This window comes from Dipodomys merriami, unplaced genomic scaffold (assembly GCF_024711535.1).
Source record: "Dipodomys merriami isolate MVZ:Mamm:240054 unplaced genomic scaffold, mDipMer1.0.p SCAF_120, whole genome shotgun sequence".
Lineage (NCBI taxonomy): Eukaryota > Metazoa > Chordata > Mammalia > Rodentia > Heteromyidae > Dipodomys > Dipodomys merriami.
The window spans coordinates 1,771,130-1,789,465 of NW_027202494.1; the positions used below are offsets into that span (position 1 = coordinate 1,771,130).

The window sequence follows — 18,336 nt, forward strand, 5'->3', positions numbered from 1 at the left end:
GGGCTCTGTGCTCCCGTCCAGACGCCGTAAGCTGAGCGGGAGCCGCCTGGGCCACAGGTGGGCAGAGATGGTACCTGGCACGGGGCGGGGGAGGGGCTGGCATTCCGGACACTTCCGCAGGACGGGTGGGGAGCCGGGCACATGTGGGACTGTACCCAGTGGGTGGCGATGGCTCCATGTGTCCCCCAGCTCTTCTGCACGGATGCTGAAGCCCAGGGGGGGGCACTCCCTCCCTCCCCCCCCCCCCGAGTCAAAACTAAGAATGGGGACATGGGGACATGAGGCTGGGCTGGGGACAGAAACACAGCACACACTATCCCAACCAGACTTTATTACTGGGTGTCTCTGCCTAGCACAGCACTGGCGAGGGGCCCTACTGGCACCTACAGGCCCAGCCCAGGCCTAGGCCGGGCACTAGGGGTCACACGCCTACCAGGTTCGTGGACGGTCAGCGAGGGGGAGGGGAGAAGCAGCCTGCCTGGGGGGATGGGTCCTGCTGAGAGCCAGGGGGAGGGGTGCGTCCTGCAGGCCTCCCCTCCCCGGTTGGCCTCCGCTGGACCCCAGGACCCCAGCAGCCGAGGATGCTCTGCTGAGGGGGAGGGGCTGCTGCTCTGGGGGGGGAGGGGGTGCTGAAAAGACTGCTGTGTACCAAAGTTGCTAGAAAAAAGCGGGCGTCCTCCGTCCCAGGAAGGGGTCAATCCCGGCCCACGGTGCACCAGGCAGCTAGAGGAGAGAGGGAGGAAAGCACAAGAGGGTGGGCAATGAGCAGGCCCTTCCCCTGGGGCTCCAGGGAGGGCGGCAGGCCTGCCCCTCCTCCCCATGCCCTCCCCCGTCAGCTCGGCATGCACCAGGGCTGGGGAGGCGGGGCCTACTGGACCAGGCAAAGCTGCCCACGGCCCAGCCAGGTGTCCAGGCGCACCCCTGTCCGGTGGGCTCAGCTCTCCCCCTCCCGGGTCCAGCCTGTGGAGGGCGCTCGTGGCCCCTCTGCCCCTCTCTTGGGCAAGGGCCCTCACCGGCACCCAGCGGATGGGACGTCCCTGCAGGGCCGCCTGTGGGCATCTGTACCTGGCACAGAGATCCGGGAGAGGGCCTCAGGCTGGCTCAGCGTGTCCACCTTGACGTGCCGGAACGCCTTGCACACCGGGCTCTGCAGGTGCCTGCGGCGTGGAGCAGACCGTTAGCCAGGCGGGCCACCCCTCCAGCTCGTCCTCACCACGGGCCTGAGCACCAGGAGGCGGCCCCGAGCCCTTCGCTGGGGGCTGCAGCCAACAGGGAATGTCCATGGGAGGTGGGGAGGGGACACAGCACCTGTGTCCACACAGGGGGGGTCAGGGGTGCTTGGTGAGCAGGGGACACCTTTGCACAAGGTGGCTGTCCACCAAGCACCGTGGCTTTCTGCCTGGCACCGGCCCACACTGGCATGGCTGCCCTCAGGGTGGCAGGCTGAAGGTGCTCAAGGCCGAGCCAGCCCTCCACAGCGGGATGAAGAGCTCGGGAGGAGGGACGGGGCTGGCTCGTCAGTGACTCTCATCTTGGAGCCGCGCTGCTCACACCCCACCGCTGTGGGACCTCGGCGCCCTGGGGGGCTGGCGTGGGCCAAGATGCTCGAGAGCCTGCTGCTGCTGGAGAGGCTCAGGCCGGCCAGCTTTCCAGGCTGGTGAGGGCTTTGTAACCTGGGTGCCAGACTCGTTCCTACCCTCCCTGCCCGGGGTACAGGGGGGTCTTGGCTCACTCACCTCTTCCACTCCTCGTCCGTCTCCCAGAACTCGTAGATGACGAAGGTGAAGCCGTCCGACAGCTTCACGGCGGCGATGCTGCAGGGGTGGAAGTGGAGGCCTGGTCCGAGGGAGGCTGCCCGGCCCGGCCCTAGGCGGACCTAGGACCACAGCGGCACCCCACCGCTCTCCAGTCCCTCCCCAGACCTAAGAACTCCAGGGCCTCCTGGGAGGGCAGCAGGAGGCCTCTATGCCACAGCTTTTCTGACTAGAGGGAGGGACGGGAGCCCTGGGAGCAGCTCCTGGCCCAAGGCTGAGGCCCTGATGCTCGTGGGGCTCAGGTTGGAATGAGAGATGATGCTGAAGATTTGTCATTAAAAACAACTTCCGCCTTTCCATCCAAGCACACTGCCGCCGCTCTCCTCCTCGCTGCTGTATTCAAAGTCTCCTGGAGCCTGCCCGGCCATTAGGGGCAGGGCTGGGCCACAAGGGACCACGCAGGGCATGGAGCCCACTAATCCTACCATTAGTTCATTATGCCCAATTTAAGACTCCATGGGGAGCTGGGGCTCCTAACTCAATGAGGGATGGGGAGGGGATGGGGAGGGGACGGGCACCTGCTGCCCAGTGCAGGCTGAGGCAGGCGCTGCGGCTGCCGCTCTGGTCTTTCGCCAGCAACTGGCAAAGGTCATCATGAGCAATTGAGCTCAGCTGGTTACTGTGGCTCGCCATGGTCCTGAGCCCCGCACCCTTCCCTTCCTTACCCACCCGCTGGAAGCCACGCCCACTCACATGGAACCCACCCCTGGAAGCCTCACCCCCCCTCCCCTCACTCACTGGAAGTCACGCCCCTCAAGGAAGCCCCGCCCCTGATCACTCACTGGAAGTCACGCCCCTCAAGGAAGCCCCGCCCTCTGCTCATTCACTGGAAGTCACGCCCCTCAAGGAAGCCCCGCCCTCTGCTCATTCACTGGAAGTCACGCCCCTCAAGGAAGCCCCGCCCTCTGCTCATTCACTGGAAGTCAGGCTCATCAAGGAAGCCACGCCTACCCACCAGAAGCCCCACCCCTGCTCACTCACTGGAAGTCACGCCCCTCAAGGAAGCCCCGCCCCTGATCACTCAGTGGAAGTCACGCCCCTCAAGGAAGCCCCACCCCTGCTCACTCACTGGAAGTCACGCCCCTCAAGGAAGCCCCGCCCTCTGCTCATTCACTGGAAGTCACGCCCCTCAAGGAAGCCCCGCCCTCTGCTCATTCACTGGAAGTCAGGCTCATCAAGGAAGCCACGCCTACCCACCAGAAGCCCCACCCCTGCTCACTCACTGGAAGTCACGCCCCTCAAGGAAGCCCCGCCCCTGATCACTCAGTGGAAGTCACGCCCCTCAAGGAAGCCCCGCCCCTGCTCACTCACTGGAAGCAGCTCCCTGCTCCTGCAGTGCCCCTCAGGTACTGGCGCAGGGAGTCCAGGAAGCTGCTCAGCTGCTCAGGGCACACCACCATCTCCTGCCGGACCAGCTGCAGGTGCTGTGTGGTCAGCATGGCGGTGAGGGCGGGCACCTGTGGGCCTGGCCCTCGTCCAGCCCCCCAGGATCTCACTTCAGGGGGTCCAAGACACTGTGGTCAAAGTAAACCCGAAATGTCTGCCCCCCATTCTTTTCATCCTCACACGTGAGAACTGACCAAGGACTCCATTTCTGACGGGCAATGGCCACAGCACTGCCCACCAAGCCCCAGACAGGGCTACATGGAGAGGCTACAGGGCCCCAGCTCCCAGTGGGACCCACCAGCCTGGCCTTGCCCAGCCCTGTCCCCCAAGTCCTGGATCCTCTCACCCCTGGGCCCAGTGCCCCTTCTGGGGTCTCGTGAAAGGGGGGTGGTGGGCATTGAACCCTCAGATCCCAAGAGTCCAAGCTCAGGGTCCGGGCCGGGGCCCGGGAACCGGCCTTACCATGTTGGTGCCTTCGTCATCGGAGAGGCGCTGCTCCAGGTCAAACCAGAGGGTCTGAAATGGTGACGCCCGAGAGGGGCCTGAGACCGAGGCCGCCTCTACCCGAAGCCTCCAGGACCCCACACAATGCACGGGAGCGCCGGACCCCAGCGCTGAGCACCTGCCCACACCGCACCGGCTCCTCAGCCCGGGCTGACCTCGCTGGCCTGGCTCCCTTCACTCGGTGCTGAGGATCCTGGATGCCGGGGCTGGGCCCGGGCCCAGCCACAAGGGAACGGCAGAGGCTGCGGCCCCCAGAGCTGGCTGGGCGCTCGGAGGGCACGCAGGGAGCCCTGAGGGCTGGCCCAGGATGGGGTCCACCCCCAGTGTCCTGACTGGCACACCACATGCCCCCACTCCCTGCCGCCACCTCTGGCCTCCCACACCGGCAGCCAGGGAGGTGCTGAGGGAGGCGTAGGGAGGGCCTGGCCTCCCCAGCCCTGCTCAGACGGCTCCGCTCACCCCCCAGCCTCTGGGCCGGCAGCTGCCCTCCATCTGCTCCAGGAGCACGAGTGACCAGCCTCCCCCCCATGCTCCCAGGCGCTGCAGGTCACAGACACAGGTCAAGCTCAGGGCCTGGATTTCAATCAAGTGCCTCTCTCATCAGTTTTTTTTTTTTTTTTTTTCTGGTTGGTCGTGGGGCTTGAACGCTGGGCTGGGCGCTGTCCCTCAGCTCTTCAGCTCAAGGTTAGTGCTCTACCACTTGAGCCACAGCGCCACTTATGGTTTTCTGGTGGTTCATTGGAGATAAGAGTCTCACAGACTTTCCTGCCCTGGACTGGCTTTGAACAGTGATCTCCAGATCTCAGCCTCCTGAGTAGCTGGGATGACAGCGGGGCCACCGGCGCCGGCTCTCTCATGATTCTTTAATTTAGATACCCCACAGTTGCAGCCTTTGCTATTCTTGAACTTGGGCGCCCCAATAACTGCCGCCCATCCTTCACAAGGCAGACTGTCCGGCTGCACGCATACAGTGCACAGGTGTGAGGACGGGGCCGCGGGGGTGGGCTGCAGCTACAGTCACCTCTGCCTGGCTTTGCGCAGGACACATCTGACCCTGGCCCACAGCTAGGTAGCCAAGGGTACCCTCTCCCCTCCCCATGCAGGCCCGGCCGGTTCTCAGGCCTGGTTTCTGGGAGGGCAGGGGCTGCAGCCAGCCACTCTGCCTTTTCCATGCAAGAATGAGGGATGCCCACGGGCCACCCCCTCCCTCCTCCCTCACCCCGAGGGGCAGGAGGGGGCTTAGGTGGGCGTCCAGGCCTGGGCCAATCAGAGCCTATGGAGGAGGACCCCACCCATCTCCAGGATGCCCAGGTGCTCCAAGCTGCCAGCCCGCCTGGTTGTTAGGGCAACCAGGGTCTAAAAATAAGCTTCAAACAGCCTTCCTCCCTCCTCCTCCTCCCCCCAGCCCCCACTGAGTTGTCATGACAACGGGCAGCAGGGTCCCCAGGGCTGGCGCTGCTCTGGGCCTCGGGGCGGGGCGGTAGCGGGACCCCGCCTTGGCCTCAGCCCGGCGGGTCTCCAGCCTCCTCCCCGGGACCTGTTGCCAACCACAGTCTCCCGTCTCTCGGGTGGGGAGTCCTTATCTCACTAGGGACACCCTCAGAGTGAGTCCCAAATCCTCCAGGTACTGCCGGCCTCTGGGAGGAACGTGGACAGGCCCACCGGTCCCGGGCCCCAGGGCCCGCTCGGGTAGAGGAACACGGACAGGCAAGTGGAGCTGGTGACAGTGTCCAGTGACCATAACCGGACACCTGGCTCTGGGGTTAGGCCCATTGGCAAGGGGTACAATGTGCTGTCTTCTCTATCATCAGAGGAGAATCTGAGCCTCAGAGAAGGTCCGTCCCCCGCCCAGGGCCACACAGCCACACAGGTGGCACCAGAGTTGGAACGCCAGCAGTGGGACACCTGAGCCCACCTGTCAGTGAGTCCACGACCAACTTTCCTTGCTTCCAACAAACGGTCCCCGTGTGAGTGCCCCACCGAGCCGGGACCCTCCCTGCGCCGCTGCCCCTCCCCGCCCAGCCTCTCTGAATGGCGTCCTGCAGCATGGCCCTGCTGGTCTGTCACCTGCTCCCCAGCACTGCCCGAGCATCCTCCTTACCCCACACTGGCCCCACATCTGCCCTCAGTTCACTCGCCTCCGCCTGGGAGGAGGGCGGAATAGGGGCGGGTCCTACCTTGCTCTCCAGCCGTCCAATCAGCTCTGCCAGCCTCCCGATCTGGGCCTCCAGACCCTCCTCTTTTGGGTCCCTGATGACTGTGAAAGAGAAACGGAGATCCTGGTTTGGGGCAGAGCCCCCAGTGTGCATCCCGCCCCAGGCCGGGCCCTGTCCCAGAACCCCTGCACCCGCGGTCCCCTCTCACCGGGCGACAGGCTTTTCCCTTGCTCCGGGGTGGCAAGCTTGTGGTTGGGGGCGTAGGGAGGAGAGGGGCCTCCAAACCAGGTCTCCATGACAACGTGGCTGGGTTTGCAGTGGTCCTGTCTGCGGCGGGAGGGGGAAGCCGCAGGCTCTGAGAGCCATTCCGCCTCAGCCTGCGTGTTCTAAGCACAGCTAGGGGCTGAAGCCAGCGCAGACCTGCCCCGTGGGGCCAGGCCTGTGGCGTGGGCAGCGTGGCCTCCCGTGTAATAGAGGAAAAGGTGAGGTCTGTGGGGCAGGTCACGCAGGCAGCCGGGGCAGAGCCAGGCCTGGAACCCAGGGCCATCCTAGGACCCTGCGCCCCGGGCCGGTGTCTGAGAGTGTGGCTCTAGGGCTGGGAGTTTACCAGCTTCCTGCCTGACACACCAGTCCCCAGCCTCCCGGCCTCTCTAAGAGGCCACTGTGCTACTCTGTGCTGAGGCGGTGACCAAGACTGATACCAGTGAGATGCTCGAAGGGAGCCCAGAGAAGAGGGGGCGATCACCGTCCCCCCAGTGGCCCCGCAAGGCCCAGTCGCGCACCGGATCTGGCTGGTCTGCTCCTCGATGGCGTCCACGGCGCTCTCCACAGAGCTGAGCAGCGACTGGATCTGGCCGGCCGTCTCCTTCAGGAGGAAGCGGGTCACGAACTGGTCCACGCTGCTCCCTGCTTCATACACCTGTGCGGGGAGGGGGAGCGCTGGGGGGGAGGCCGGAGGGGCTGGCGTCACGTTGCACCTTGCGGGGGGGGGACACGCTCCACACATGGGAGATGGGGGGGCCCAGGCAGGGCCAGGGGATCAGAGCGCTCACCGCTCTGCCGCTGTGACTGCCGAGGACAAAGGTGAGGCACAGAGCCCAGGATGCGCTTCACACACACACACACACACACACACACACACACACACACACACACACACTCGAGCCCAGCGCCGGTGGCCCACACCTGTCATCCTAGCCACTCAGGGGGCTGAGGTCTGAGGACAGAAGTTCAAAGCCAGCCTGGGCAGGAATATCGTCTCTGAGACTCTGACCTCCAATGAACCACCAGAAAACTGGAAGTGGCGCTGTGGCTCAAGTGGTAGAGCGTGTATCTTGAGCTGAAGAGCTGAGGGACAGCGCCCAGGGTCAGAGCTCAAGCCCCACGATGAACACACACACACACAGACTGAGAACAATGGGAATGGTGTGGTAGCAGTGATGGCGGTGATGGTGGTGAGGGTGGCAGTGGTGGTGGTAATTGGTGGGGTGCGGTGGTCGTGGTAATTGTAGGGGTGTGGTGGTCATGGTAACTGTAGGGGTGTGGTGGTCATGGTAATTGGTAGGGGTGCGGTGGTTGTAATTGTAGGGGTGTGGTGGTGCTGGCATTGACCAGCTGTAGCAGCGGTAAATCAGTACAGAGAAATTGTCAAAAGTGTTGCCTCCTTTTCTTCCACGGAGAATTCTTTGGGGCCTGGGCTTCATGATGACACTCAGAGAGATGACAAGAGCACCTGTGCAGCCGAGGACAGGAAGAAAGCAGGGCATGATGCAGGGAGGAGGGGGGGGAAGGGGTGTGGTGCTGGGAGGAGGGGGAGGAGCACAGAGGGGGGCAGGGAGGAGGAGCACGGGGGGAGGGGGTGTGGTGTAGGGAGGAGGGGGAGGAGCAGCTGGGGTGTGGGGCTGGGAGGGGGAGGAGCACTGGGGTGTGGGGCTGGGAGGAGGGGGAGGAGCAGCTGGGGTGTGGGGCTGGGAGGAGGGGGTGGAGCAGCAGACAAGGTGGGGCCTTAGGAATCGCTGGAGGACCAGTGTGAGCAGAGCTCACAGTAGGACATTTCTCATCTGAGCTCCCTTGCTGAGAAGCTTCTAGAAGTGGATGGGGCCCCCCTGGGGAGGGAGGAGGAAAGGCCAACAGTGGCCCGGCGGCAGGGGAGGGGCGCAGCGGTCTTGAGGTCCAGGTCTGGGCTGTTCCCCGGCTGCCTCTGCCAGGACTTGGCTTCCCACACCACCGGGTGGCACCCTGCAGGCCTGCCCAGTCCTTGGCAGAGCGAGGGAAAACAGGGCTCATCAACCCATCCATCACTCTGCCTGGGATTAATTAGCAATCATTGCACAATAGGAGTTGTGGCTCAGGAACGGGGGGGGGGGGGGGGGGAGAGGAAGAGAAGGGGGCTGGGGCATTGGGACCGGGAAGAGTGTGGAGATGGACGTCTGGAGCGGGGAGCGGGTCTGCCCTGCCGCCAAACCACCCAAGGCCCAGTACCGCCGAGCGGCCACAAAGATGCGGGGCACACACTGGGCAGAAAAAGAAATAGCAAGAACAAGTGTGCGAGAAAGGTACCGAGAGGAAAAAGACTCTGACATGTTCACCGTCCCCACCAGCGCCAGCGATGGGGCCGGGCCAGCAGCCGTCAACGGTGTGCACGCGAGCGTGAGTGCTGAGGCCTGAACTCGGGGCCTGGCCCTCTCGCTCAGCCATGCCTCCTATCCAGCATTTTGCTGACGAACTGGAGGTGGAGTCTTGTGGAATTTTCTACCCAGGCTGGCTTTGAACCACCATCCTCCAGGTCTTAGCCTCCTTGGGTAGATGAGATTACAAGTAGGAGCCACAAGCACGTACTCAGGCAGGAAAGATTCTTGCAAAGGGAGGCTGTGAACAGGAGTCACAGCGACACTGGGAGTGTGGAAGAGAAGCACGAAATGCTGTGTCTCCGTGATGACAGCACTAAGTCAACAAGGAGTGGGAAAAGCAGCTTGAATTTCTAAAGCTCCATTATCCAGGAAGGGAAGAGGAAGCGTGTGTATGTGCGTGTGCGCGCATGTGGTGTGTGTGTGTGTGTGTGCACGCATGCAGTGTGTGTGTGTGTTTTCTTTTTATTTTATTAGCCAGCTAGTAGTAAGGAGATGTCGATGCTTTCTAAAGCCCCTGTTAAATAAGAACGAGGGCATCTACCTTCCTAGTCACAATGAGCTGGACAGAGAAAACCACAGAAAGGCAGGTGCAGGAGAGGAAGGGAGAGCAGCTGTGGAATCGCGGCTCCGAGCTGCAGCACAAGGTCCTGTGACCACATCTGCTCAAACAAGACCTGCAGCAGAGGTGGAACTTACACAGCTACAGCAGAGAACGAGGCCAAGGCACCGCCGGCGAAGGCCACGAACCCCGGGCAGAACGTGAACGCTGCATCAGCAGTGCTGTAGCAACCAGCATGAGAGGCCCGGCCCGGCAGAAGGCAAATTTCTGCATCCCTAGAACTGGAGCTGTGGGATGCTGGAGCTCACTGTGGTCCTCGCTCCTCAGGAGTCTGAGCGCTGAGGATCACAGTGCGGAGACAGCCCAAGTGGGGAACTCTGTGAGACTCTATCTACAACAAACCACCAGAACGCCAGAAGTGGAACTGAGGCTCAGATGGTTGAGCACCAGCCTTGAGCAAAAAAAGCTCAAGGGTAGTGCCCAGGTTCTGAGTTCAAGCCCTAGTACTGGTGTGTGTGTGTGTGTGCGTGTGTGTGTGTGAGAGAGAGAGAGAGACAGAGACAGAGAGAAAGAGAGAAGGAAGGAAGGAAAGGAAGGAAGGAAGGAAGGAAGGAAGGAAGGAAGGAAGGAAGGAAGGAAGGAAGGAAGGAAGGAATACAAACAGGAACAACTTTGCCAAACGTTAAGGTCTTTCAGGAAAATGGCCAGCATGGTGGCATCCTGCTGCCGTGGTAGCGCTCGGGAGGCTGAGGGCTGACGGACAGCGGGCAGTCCACCAGAGTCCAGGCAGGACAGAGCTGCCACGGAAGGGCGGTGCCATGCCACCCTTCGCCCCAGGCCTGCTGTCAGGTCGAGCACTGCCACATCCGGGCAGTTCCAACTGAAACTAAGATTCTGACTAAATCCCTGCTCAAGTCCTTCTCCAAGAGTTAGGGATAAATTCTATTTTTTCAGTAGAAGGATGACTCCGCGCTAGAGACACCCATTCTCTCAGAACACACTGGAAGGCACCTCACCATCTGACCCCCAAATCCTCCCATGTCAGCACCCCTGCCCCCGCCCTGGTGTGAGGAGAAATCACTCAGATGCCACAAGCCCTGAGCAAGATGGCGGGAGGGACCTCAGAGGCTCGCCACAGTTCACTCAATGAGAGAATCTGAAGAGAGCCCGTCTGTCAACAGCTAAGTGAAAATCAGCTGATCCTTAAAAAAGGAAAAAAAGAAAAGGATCAAAGGCGTCTGAACAGATCAGCCACCTCTCCCCAGCCACCACGTCACCGGGGAAGGAAGATGCATTCCCTCAAGGGGCTGGAAGGTTCTAAACCAGGGTCTGGCGTTCGCATCGCCATGAGTGGAGGAAAGCTGGCGAGGTGCTGATGTGAAAGGCAGGTGCCACACAGAACCCCACCGACATCGTGATCGCCTCAAAAAAGCAGACCCCGAAAGGCGTTCGAAATCCCCAGTGCGCTGCCTTTCTGCAAATAAGCCAGTGGGAAAGAAACACCTGCCAGGCCGCGGGCCACGCCCCCCACAACCTCCGCGTGTGCACGGGGCTCTGTGGAGACCCAGGGCCTCTCCCTGGGCTAGGGCGGCCTACCACAGGTGGCCGGTCACGCTGGGAGCAGCCTTGCCAGGACACACCCCCCCCAGCCCGAGCTCGCACAGAAGCCAGACCCTCGCCCGCGCTGTGCAGCTCCGGGAGGGGGCCGCGCCCTGGAAGGGAATGCGCGCAGAGCCAGCTCCCCCGGAGCACGTGTGTTCACAACAGCAAGACTCAGAACTCGGAGCCGAGCGGAGAGGTTGGGACGCTCAGCATGCGGGGCACGCCTGATCTAGAAACACCGGAGCTGGCCTGCACCTGTGCCAGGTGTTCCCCAGGAGCCTAAGCACCAAAACCCCAGTCCCTCTGCCCTGCACCAGCGGGCGCCAGACACACGTGGCATGCCCCCCTCCCCCGGTGCAGAAAGCAAGGCTCTGGGCTGAGGGTGGAGGCCACGCCCCCGGCATCCCCTCCCAGGCATGGCTCCCTCCCGGGTCCAGTGCCGGGTCCAGGGCCGGCTGGCCAGGCCTGTCGGGCCGCCGTCAAGGTCCCCGCCCCAGGAACGGGGCCTCATGTTGCAAACCACACCCCAACAGCCAGGGCCACACACCAAGCTTCTCATTCGCCTCACAACACCTCTCAACATCCACCCTCACGACCACAAACCCAGCCCAGGGGGCCAGAAGCCCCCCCCAAAATCCAGAACCAGCTTGGGCCCTGGCCCCTCGTGGGCAGCACCCATGCGGCTGACCTTCTTGGTGTAGCCCATGGCCTTCAGGACGGAGTGGTTCAGGGTCTCCAGGGAGGCCAAGACATCCTCATAATCCCCCATGTGCTCCACAAAGTAATCTGGGGAGCAGAGCAAAATGGGGGTCACAGGGGGCCCTGCTCCACCCCAGCCCTCACCCCAGTCCCACAGGGCCCCCCTGTACCCCATTGCAGCTACTGCCAGCACCTACCGCATAACTCCTTGGTGTCCACATGGCTGGAAAGAGAGAGAGAGAATTAGCGGTGGAGGCCCCCCTGCCCCTCTGGTACACGCAGCCCTGCACGGTCAGTACCGCGTCCTCCAACCCAGGCGCCGCTGGGGGCAGTGTGGGCCCCGCTGGGCCTGCTGAGGCCTGGGGCTCTGGGTCCTAAGCAGCCTTCCTGCTCTGAGCCTGGCCCCGTCCCTGCCCCACTACCACGCGGCAAAGCCCTCATCCTCTCTCTGAGTGTGAGGACGCAGCGCGCACAGGCCCAGGGAGCGGCGGGCTGGCGGCCGGCAGGGCCACACAGTGGCTGACCCCCTCGGCCCGGCCCCTCGCCCGGGAGAGCGGCTGACAGGGGACGGCGGGAGCCGGGCTCCACCACGCACATCTGGATAAACATCTCTGCCCGAAGAAACGTGGCTTTGACTGTCCTTGGCTCAGAGGTTCCCCCCAGTCCTCAGAGCAGGAGTTAGCCTCCGGGGCCCGCTCTGCGCTGCCCAGGCCTGGGACGCGCGCTTACTCTGTGTTGTCGGAGTCGATGGTGTGGAAGAGGTCCTCCAGCTCCTTCTCGTTGAGAACGCCGTCGGCGAAGAAGAGCTGGAACTCCTCCAGGGACAGCTTCCCGTCATCTGCAGGGCAGCAGGGAGGGGAGGGGAGAGGAGGGGAAGGCAGGGGAGGGAGGGGGGGAGGCAGCCCAGTCGGCACATATTCCACAAGGCCGCCCAGACCCCCGCATCCTCCCGCCACCCACCAGTTCCTGCACCTAGTAAACTCCAGCTTGGAGACTCGGGGCCTCAGCCAGCGAGTTCTCTTCCTCTCCCTCTCCCTCTGATAGCTAGTTCATACAACCACAGCACACACAGAGCAGATGCAGGCACCTGCTGGGCACCTCATCCGTTCCTGCCCCCATCACCCAGAGTCACGGCCGTTAGTAACACTCCAACCAAACCCTGCTGCCAGGGCCTGCACCGGTGACCCCCTCTGCTCTGGGCTCTGGGCGGCATGCAGCGCTGCTCGGGGCAGTCTCAGGCCTCCCGGAGGCCGCCTCCCTGCTGCCTGCCCCAGATGCCTGCCGGGCTTAAGCCAGGCGTGATGGGGGCCCGGTGTTCGGTCCGTGCCTGGTCCTGAGGGGGCATCCCCAGCCCTCACGGGGCTGTGCCCTGGAGCCATCAGCCGCGAAGCGGGGGCCGGAGGACGTGAGCAGCGAAGTGGCCTGACACCTGCTCAAGTTTCAGCATCGCTGGAAGCGACGGTAGACAGAAGACCCCCAAATGACAGAACCCAGCTGTGGCATCTGACATCCCAAGCAGGACGCAGCCCTGTCCCCAGACCCGCAGTCCTCATCGCACATGCTCACAGAAGAGCTCTGCTGCCCACTTCACTGCGGCAAGATGGCTGCAGAGTCTGGGGCTCCCGAGGCCCCCCCCCCACCGCAGGACGGTGTGGGGAACCTTCACCCACCAGCATGTGGTGGGCACTGAGACCGCCCCACACCCACCCCTTCTGATGGGGGCGGGGGGGGGGTTGACTGTGCTGTGATTGATTAGCTGTGTCCGCCTTGTCAGGGCAGGGGGCGCCAGCAGCGGGGCCAGCCCTGCCTGGGCTGTCCTGGCCCCTGGGGCCCCTCCCCACGCGGGAGGCACAGGCTGACCGCAGGGGATCAGTGCCGCAGGCCCCACGTCACAAAGCCTCCGTGACTGACATTTACCGTGAACATCAAGCACAGGCCTAATGAACCCGTCTCCGCTAATGAGACCTCTGTCATCCGCCACCGCTGCCTCGGGTCCAATTAAGTAAGGCAGGCGGCCCGGCCCGCCACCTCCGCGGCCTGCACAGGTGTCCCTGCTAATGAGCCGGAGCCCAGCCTGCCTCGGTGACCTCTCCCAGGCCCAGAGCCCCACAGCTGTGCGTCTCTGGGGGGTACCGCTATCCCCCCCCGCCTGCCACCTCCTGGGGTGATGGATGCCAAGCCGTGGGGCCTCTCGCTCCACGCCTCCAAGCCCAGCCCAGCCTGGGGCGCTGCTCCTGCGCTCTGCGCCCCACGGCAGCCGCGTCCCTCCTGTGGACGCCGGTCAGGGCTGGGAGGGGCTCGGGTCCAACAATCCTGTGTGTACAGGAACCCACGGCCACGCCGCACACGTGGCTCGCGTGCTTCCACGGCCGCCCTTTCCACCCTGGTGACGGCCCCCCAATGTGTCCTGGGGGGCAGGGTGTGTAGCCTGGGGTGGGGATGGAAAGCTGTGCCGCACCGCCCGTGTGCTCCCTGACTCCCCAGGAGTTCTCGGGAGGGGTGAGGGGTCCTCCCTGAGCATGGTCCTCCCTGAGCGTGGGGTGGGGGTCGGGAGGGGTGAGGGGTTCTTCCTGAGCGTGGGATGGGGGTCGGGAGGGGTGAGGGGTTCTTCCTGAGCGTGGGGTGGGGGTCGGGAGGGGTGAGGGGTTCTTCCTGAGCGTGGGATGGGGGTCGGGAGGGGTGAGGGGTTCTTCCTGAGCGTGGGGTGGGGGTCGGGAGGGGTGAGGGGTTCTTCCTGAGCGTGGGGTGGGGGTTGGGTGGGGTGAGGGGTTCTTCCTGAGCGTGGGGTGGGGGTCGGGAGGGGTGAGGGGTCCTTCCTGAGCGTGGGGTGGGGGGTCGGGAGGGGTGAGGGGTCCTTCCTGAGCGTGGGGTGGGGGTCGGGAGGGGTGAGGGGTTCTTCCTGAGCGTGGGGTGGGGGTCGGGAGGGGTGAGGGGTTCTTCCTGAGCGTGGGGTGGGGGTCGGGAGGGGTGAGGGGTCCTCCCTGAGCGTGGGGTGGGTCCCCCTTGCTGCATCTTGCTCATCTCTGCCCCAGGGGCAGCTTCCAGGGCCCGTGGCCTCTCGGCCCCAGTGGAGGCCGCTGCTCCTCTGTCCACCACTGCCCATGGTGCTGACCACGCTGCGTAACCAGGCCAGGGCGGCCCTCTTGAACTCAAGCCCACAAAGGCGGGGGCAGGATTTGGGGGGCAGATGACACCCCATTTCCTAACCTATCCCCCGCCCAGGCTGCACTGTCTGGCTAAACAAATGCAGTGTTCCCCAACTCTCTTTAAGAGTGTCCGTTGTTGGGGGCTGGGAAGGTGGCTCAGCGGTAGAGCGCTTGCCTTGCATGCCTGAGGCCCTGGGTTCGATTCCTCAGCACCACATAAGCAAAAAGAAAAAAAGCCAGAAGTGGCGCTGTGGCTCAAGTGGTAGAGCACTAGCCTTGAGCTGAAGAGCTGAGGGACAGCGCCCAGGCCCAGAGTTCAGGCCCCACGAACCCCCCCCCCCAAAAAGAAGAGTAAGAGTGTCCGTTGCACACAGTGTCTTGGCAGGAGTTATTCCTGGGCTGCCAGATAGGGGGCAGAGCCAGGGCTCGGCTGCAGGCTGGAAGCTGCCTGCATCCCCTTCCCTGCCTGACGCTTCCCCAACGTGAGGGTCAGGGCTGGGGGAGGGGGGACGGCCGGGGGGAGGGGGGGGAGATGGACAGCGGGGGGGGGGGACTCACCATTTTTATCTGCTCGGCGGAAAATCTGCAGAGAGAAGAGGGGAATCAGCCCAGAGCGGGGGCTGGCTGCCGCCCTCAGCCAGTGGTCTCGGCTCTGACACCAGGCCCCTCTTCTCCCCACGGGGTGGTCTGGATCCGGGGGGGGGATTGGGGGTCGGGGTGCACTGACGGGCACACACACGCCCCACACACCCCACACGCCCACTGTGCTTGGCTGCACACAACCACACTCAAGCCAGCACCTCCACGCACACCCGGGCTGGGCTGCCCGGGGCTTCCCCGGGAGGTGGTCCCACCCGAGGGGTTCCAGGCCGCCCGTGTTTGTCTGGGGAGGGAGGAGGCAGCCAGGCAAGGATGTGGCTCAGCTGGCTCGCTTCCCTCGGGCAGTGGCAGACACCTGCGCCCTAACTCACAGCCCCCCCACCCCCGGGCCCATCAAGTCACAGCTACCTTGGAATCAGGACAATGGAGTCTGGAAGGAATCCTGGGTTTGGGGCAGCCCCACCCCTGGGAAACTGAGGCAGGGCTGGGTGTTGCTCACAGGCTCAAGGGCTTGCATACTTCCCCAGATAGCAGGGAGGTGAGCCCCCTTCTGACTGAGCTTGAGTCCTCGGGCTGGCCCTGACCAGTGCTCCCCACAAGAACAGCATCGGGGCCCTTCCAGCCCCTGGACTGAGCTGGACCACGGCGGCCGGGGACACCCAGGCCTGAGGGTAGACAAACGCAGCCAGGGCCACAGCTCCAGCGCCCTCTCCCTCAGCCGCTCCCCAGAGCCAGTGGAGGTCCCTGCCCACCCACCAGCGAGCGGCCAGGGCTCCACACCGGCGGCGGCCGCCACGCAGGTCTCCACCAGTGTGGAGTGCGGTGGGTGTCCTGCTGTGTCCCCACGTGTGCGCTGTGTGCCCTGTGTGCGCAGTCTCCCTGTGTGCGTGCTGTGTGTGCGCTGTGTGTGCACTGTCCTGTGTGTGCCCTGTGTGTGCTGTGTGTGCACTGTCCTGTGTGTGCCATGTGTGCTGTGTGTGCAGTCTCCGTGTGTGAGCTGTGTGTGCCCTGTGTGTGCAGTCTCCCTGTGTGTGCTGTGTGTGCCCTGTGTGTGCTGTGTGTGCACTGTCCTGTGTGTGCCGTGTGTGCTGTGTGTGCAGTCTCCGTGTGTGAGCTGTGTGTGCAGTCTCCCTGTGTGTGCTGTGTGTGCCCTGTGTGTGCTGTGTGTGCACTGTCCTGTGTGTGCCCTGTGTGTGCACTGTCCTGTGTGTGCCCTGTGTGTGCTGTGTGTGCACTGTCCTGTGTGTGCCCTGTGTGTGCCCTGTCCTGTGTGTGCCCTGTGTGTGCACTGTCCTGTGTGTGCCCTGTCCTGTGTGTGCCCTGTGTGTGCACTGTCCTGTGTGTGCCCTGTGTGTGCTGTGTGTGCACTGTCCTGTGTGTGCTGTGTGTGCAGTCTCCCTGTGTGTGCCCTGTGTGTGCCCTGTGTGTGCAGTCTCCCTACATGTGCACTGTGTGCGTTGTGTGCAGTCTCCCTGTGTGTGAGCTGTGTGTGTGTTGTGTGTGCAGTCTTCCTGTGTGTGCATTGAGTACCTGCCATGTGTGCTGTCGTGTGCCCTGTGTGTGTGCAGTCTCCCTGTGTGTGCTGTGTGTGCACTGTCCTGTGTGTGCGCACCACGTACCTGCTGTGTATCCTGCTGTGTGTGCCCTGTGTGTGCACTTTCCCTGTGTGTGCTGCGTCCTGTTGTGTGTGACCTGTGTGTACTGTCCCGTGTGCACTGTGTACCGGCTGTGTGCTGTGTCCCCCGAGTGTGCACTGTCTCCTGTGTGTGCACCGTGCCCGTGTGTGCTGTCTCTGTGCTGTCCCCCATGTGTGTGCCATGTCCCCTGTGTGCTGTGTGTGCACTGTGCCCCGCTGTGAGTGTGCTCTGTGCTGTCCATCCGTGTGTGGGCTGTGCCCCTGTGTGTGCGCTGTCCTTGTGCGGTGTGCAGCCCCGCAGGCGTGGATGTGCCCTGGCTCTGCAGGTGCTCGCCCCAGCGGTGGGGCAGGAGGGAGAGGAGTAGGGGGAGGAGGAGGAAGGGGAAGGGGAGGGGGAGGGGGAGGGGGAGGAGGGGAATCCCGGCCTTGCTGCGGGGAGCGCACCGCCCTCCCCTGAGCCAGGGCACGACCCGCAGCCCCCGCCCCAGAGCTGGGTGGGGCTCCCAGGTCTGGGATTGGGGTCCGAGGCGGGACTCCCGACAGCGGGGCGTGGGGTCGGGGGGGGGGGACCCGGCCGGGGGTCGGCGGGGTTCGGGCTCGCTGCGGAGGAGTGGGGGCGGGAGGGGAGGGGCGAGCGTCCTGGGGTGGGCGAAGAGGGAGGGCGCGGGACGCGGGGCTGCAGGACGCGGGGGTCTCTCCAAGTGCGCCGGGGAAGGGACCGGGCGCGGGGGGGGGGCGGCGTGGCCGGGGGAGGGAGGTCAGTCCCGGGGTCCGGGGCGGCGCGGGCCGGGGTCCGGGGTCCGGGGCGGCGCGGGCCGGGGTCTGGGGGCCGGGGGTCCGGGGCGGCGCGGGCCGGGGTCCGGGGTCCGGGGTAGCGCGGGCCGGGGTCCGGGGTCCGGGGTCCGGGGTAGCGCGGGCCGGGGTCCGGGGTCCGGGTCCCGGGGCGGCGCGGGCGGGGTCCGGGGTCGGGTCCCGGGCGCGTACTCACGTCCAGGATGACGGCGGTGCCCCCGCGCGGCGCGGCGGGCCCGGGGCCGGGGCCGGGGGCGGCGGGGCCGGCGGGCGGCGGCGGCGGCGCCCGGCTGTCGCCCATCCTGGCGCCCACCCAGCGCAGCAGCCCGCCCAGCGCGCGGCCCTGCGGCGGCGGCTCCCGGAGCAGCCGGTGCGCGCCGGCCCTGCACAGGCGCGCCGCCCGCTCGCACATCGCGCCGCCGCCGCCGCCCGGACGCCCGCCGACCCCCGCCGCCCGCGCTCCCGCCGCCCCCTCCCCGGCGCCGCCTCCCGCCTCGGCCCGCCCGCGGACACCGCGGGGACGGACCCCGAGCCACGTGCGCGCCCGCCCGCCGCGGGGCGCCGCCGCCCTCGCCCCCCCCCCCCGGACGCGCGGCCTGCGGACCCGGCCGGGCCGCGGGGGGGCGGGGCGGAGGGCGACTCCGCCCCCGGCCCGAGGAACCCCCCCCCCCCCCGCCCTCCCCCGGCACCCGGCGAGCAGGGGCAGCGAGGAGGAGCACCCGCCGCCCTGGGCCCCGGGCTCCCTGCCAAGAGGCGGAGCCAGGCCAGGGACGACCCCCAGTACGCGGAGAAACGCGGGGAGGCCGAGCCGA

General features: G+C 65.0%; 1 protein-coding gene across 4 annotated transcripts; it reads right to left on the reverse strand.

Annotated features, from left to right (window-relative positions):
• Nucleotides 1-323: 323 nt before the first annotated feature.
• On the reverse strand, nt 324-17,936 carry LOC138823543 (N-terminal EF-hand calcium-binding protein 2-like). Of its 4 annotated transcripts, none has more exons than XM_070016927.1 (13): nt 17,721-17,936; nt 15,055-15,079; nt 12,080-12,188; nt 11,548-11,573; nt 11,340-11,437; nt 6,643-6,779; nt 6,069-6,187; nt 5,882-5,961; nt 3,663-3,716; nt 3,126-3,238; nt 1,737-1,814; nt 1,066-1,157; nt 324-723 (listed from the first exon to the last, which is right to left on the reverse strand). In XM_070016927.1, exons 1-13 carry the CDS (start codon nt 17,934-17,936, stop codon nt 695-697), a joined length of 1,176 nt encoding a protein of 391 aa, XP_069873028.1. In that variant the 3' UTR covers nt 324-694. The 4 variants fall into 4 exon arrangements, with proteins under 4 accessions (XP_069873028.1, XP_069873031.1, XP_069873029.1 ...); XM_070016930.1 differs by lacking the exon at nt 17,721-17,936 and adding an exon at nt 15,505-15,582; XM_070016928.1 differs by lacking the exon at nt 3,126-3,238.
• Nucleotides 17,937-18,336: the final 400 nt, after the last annotated feature.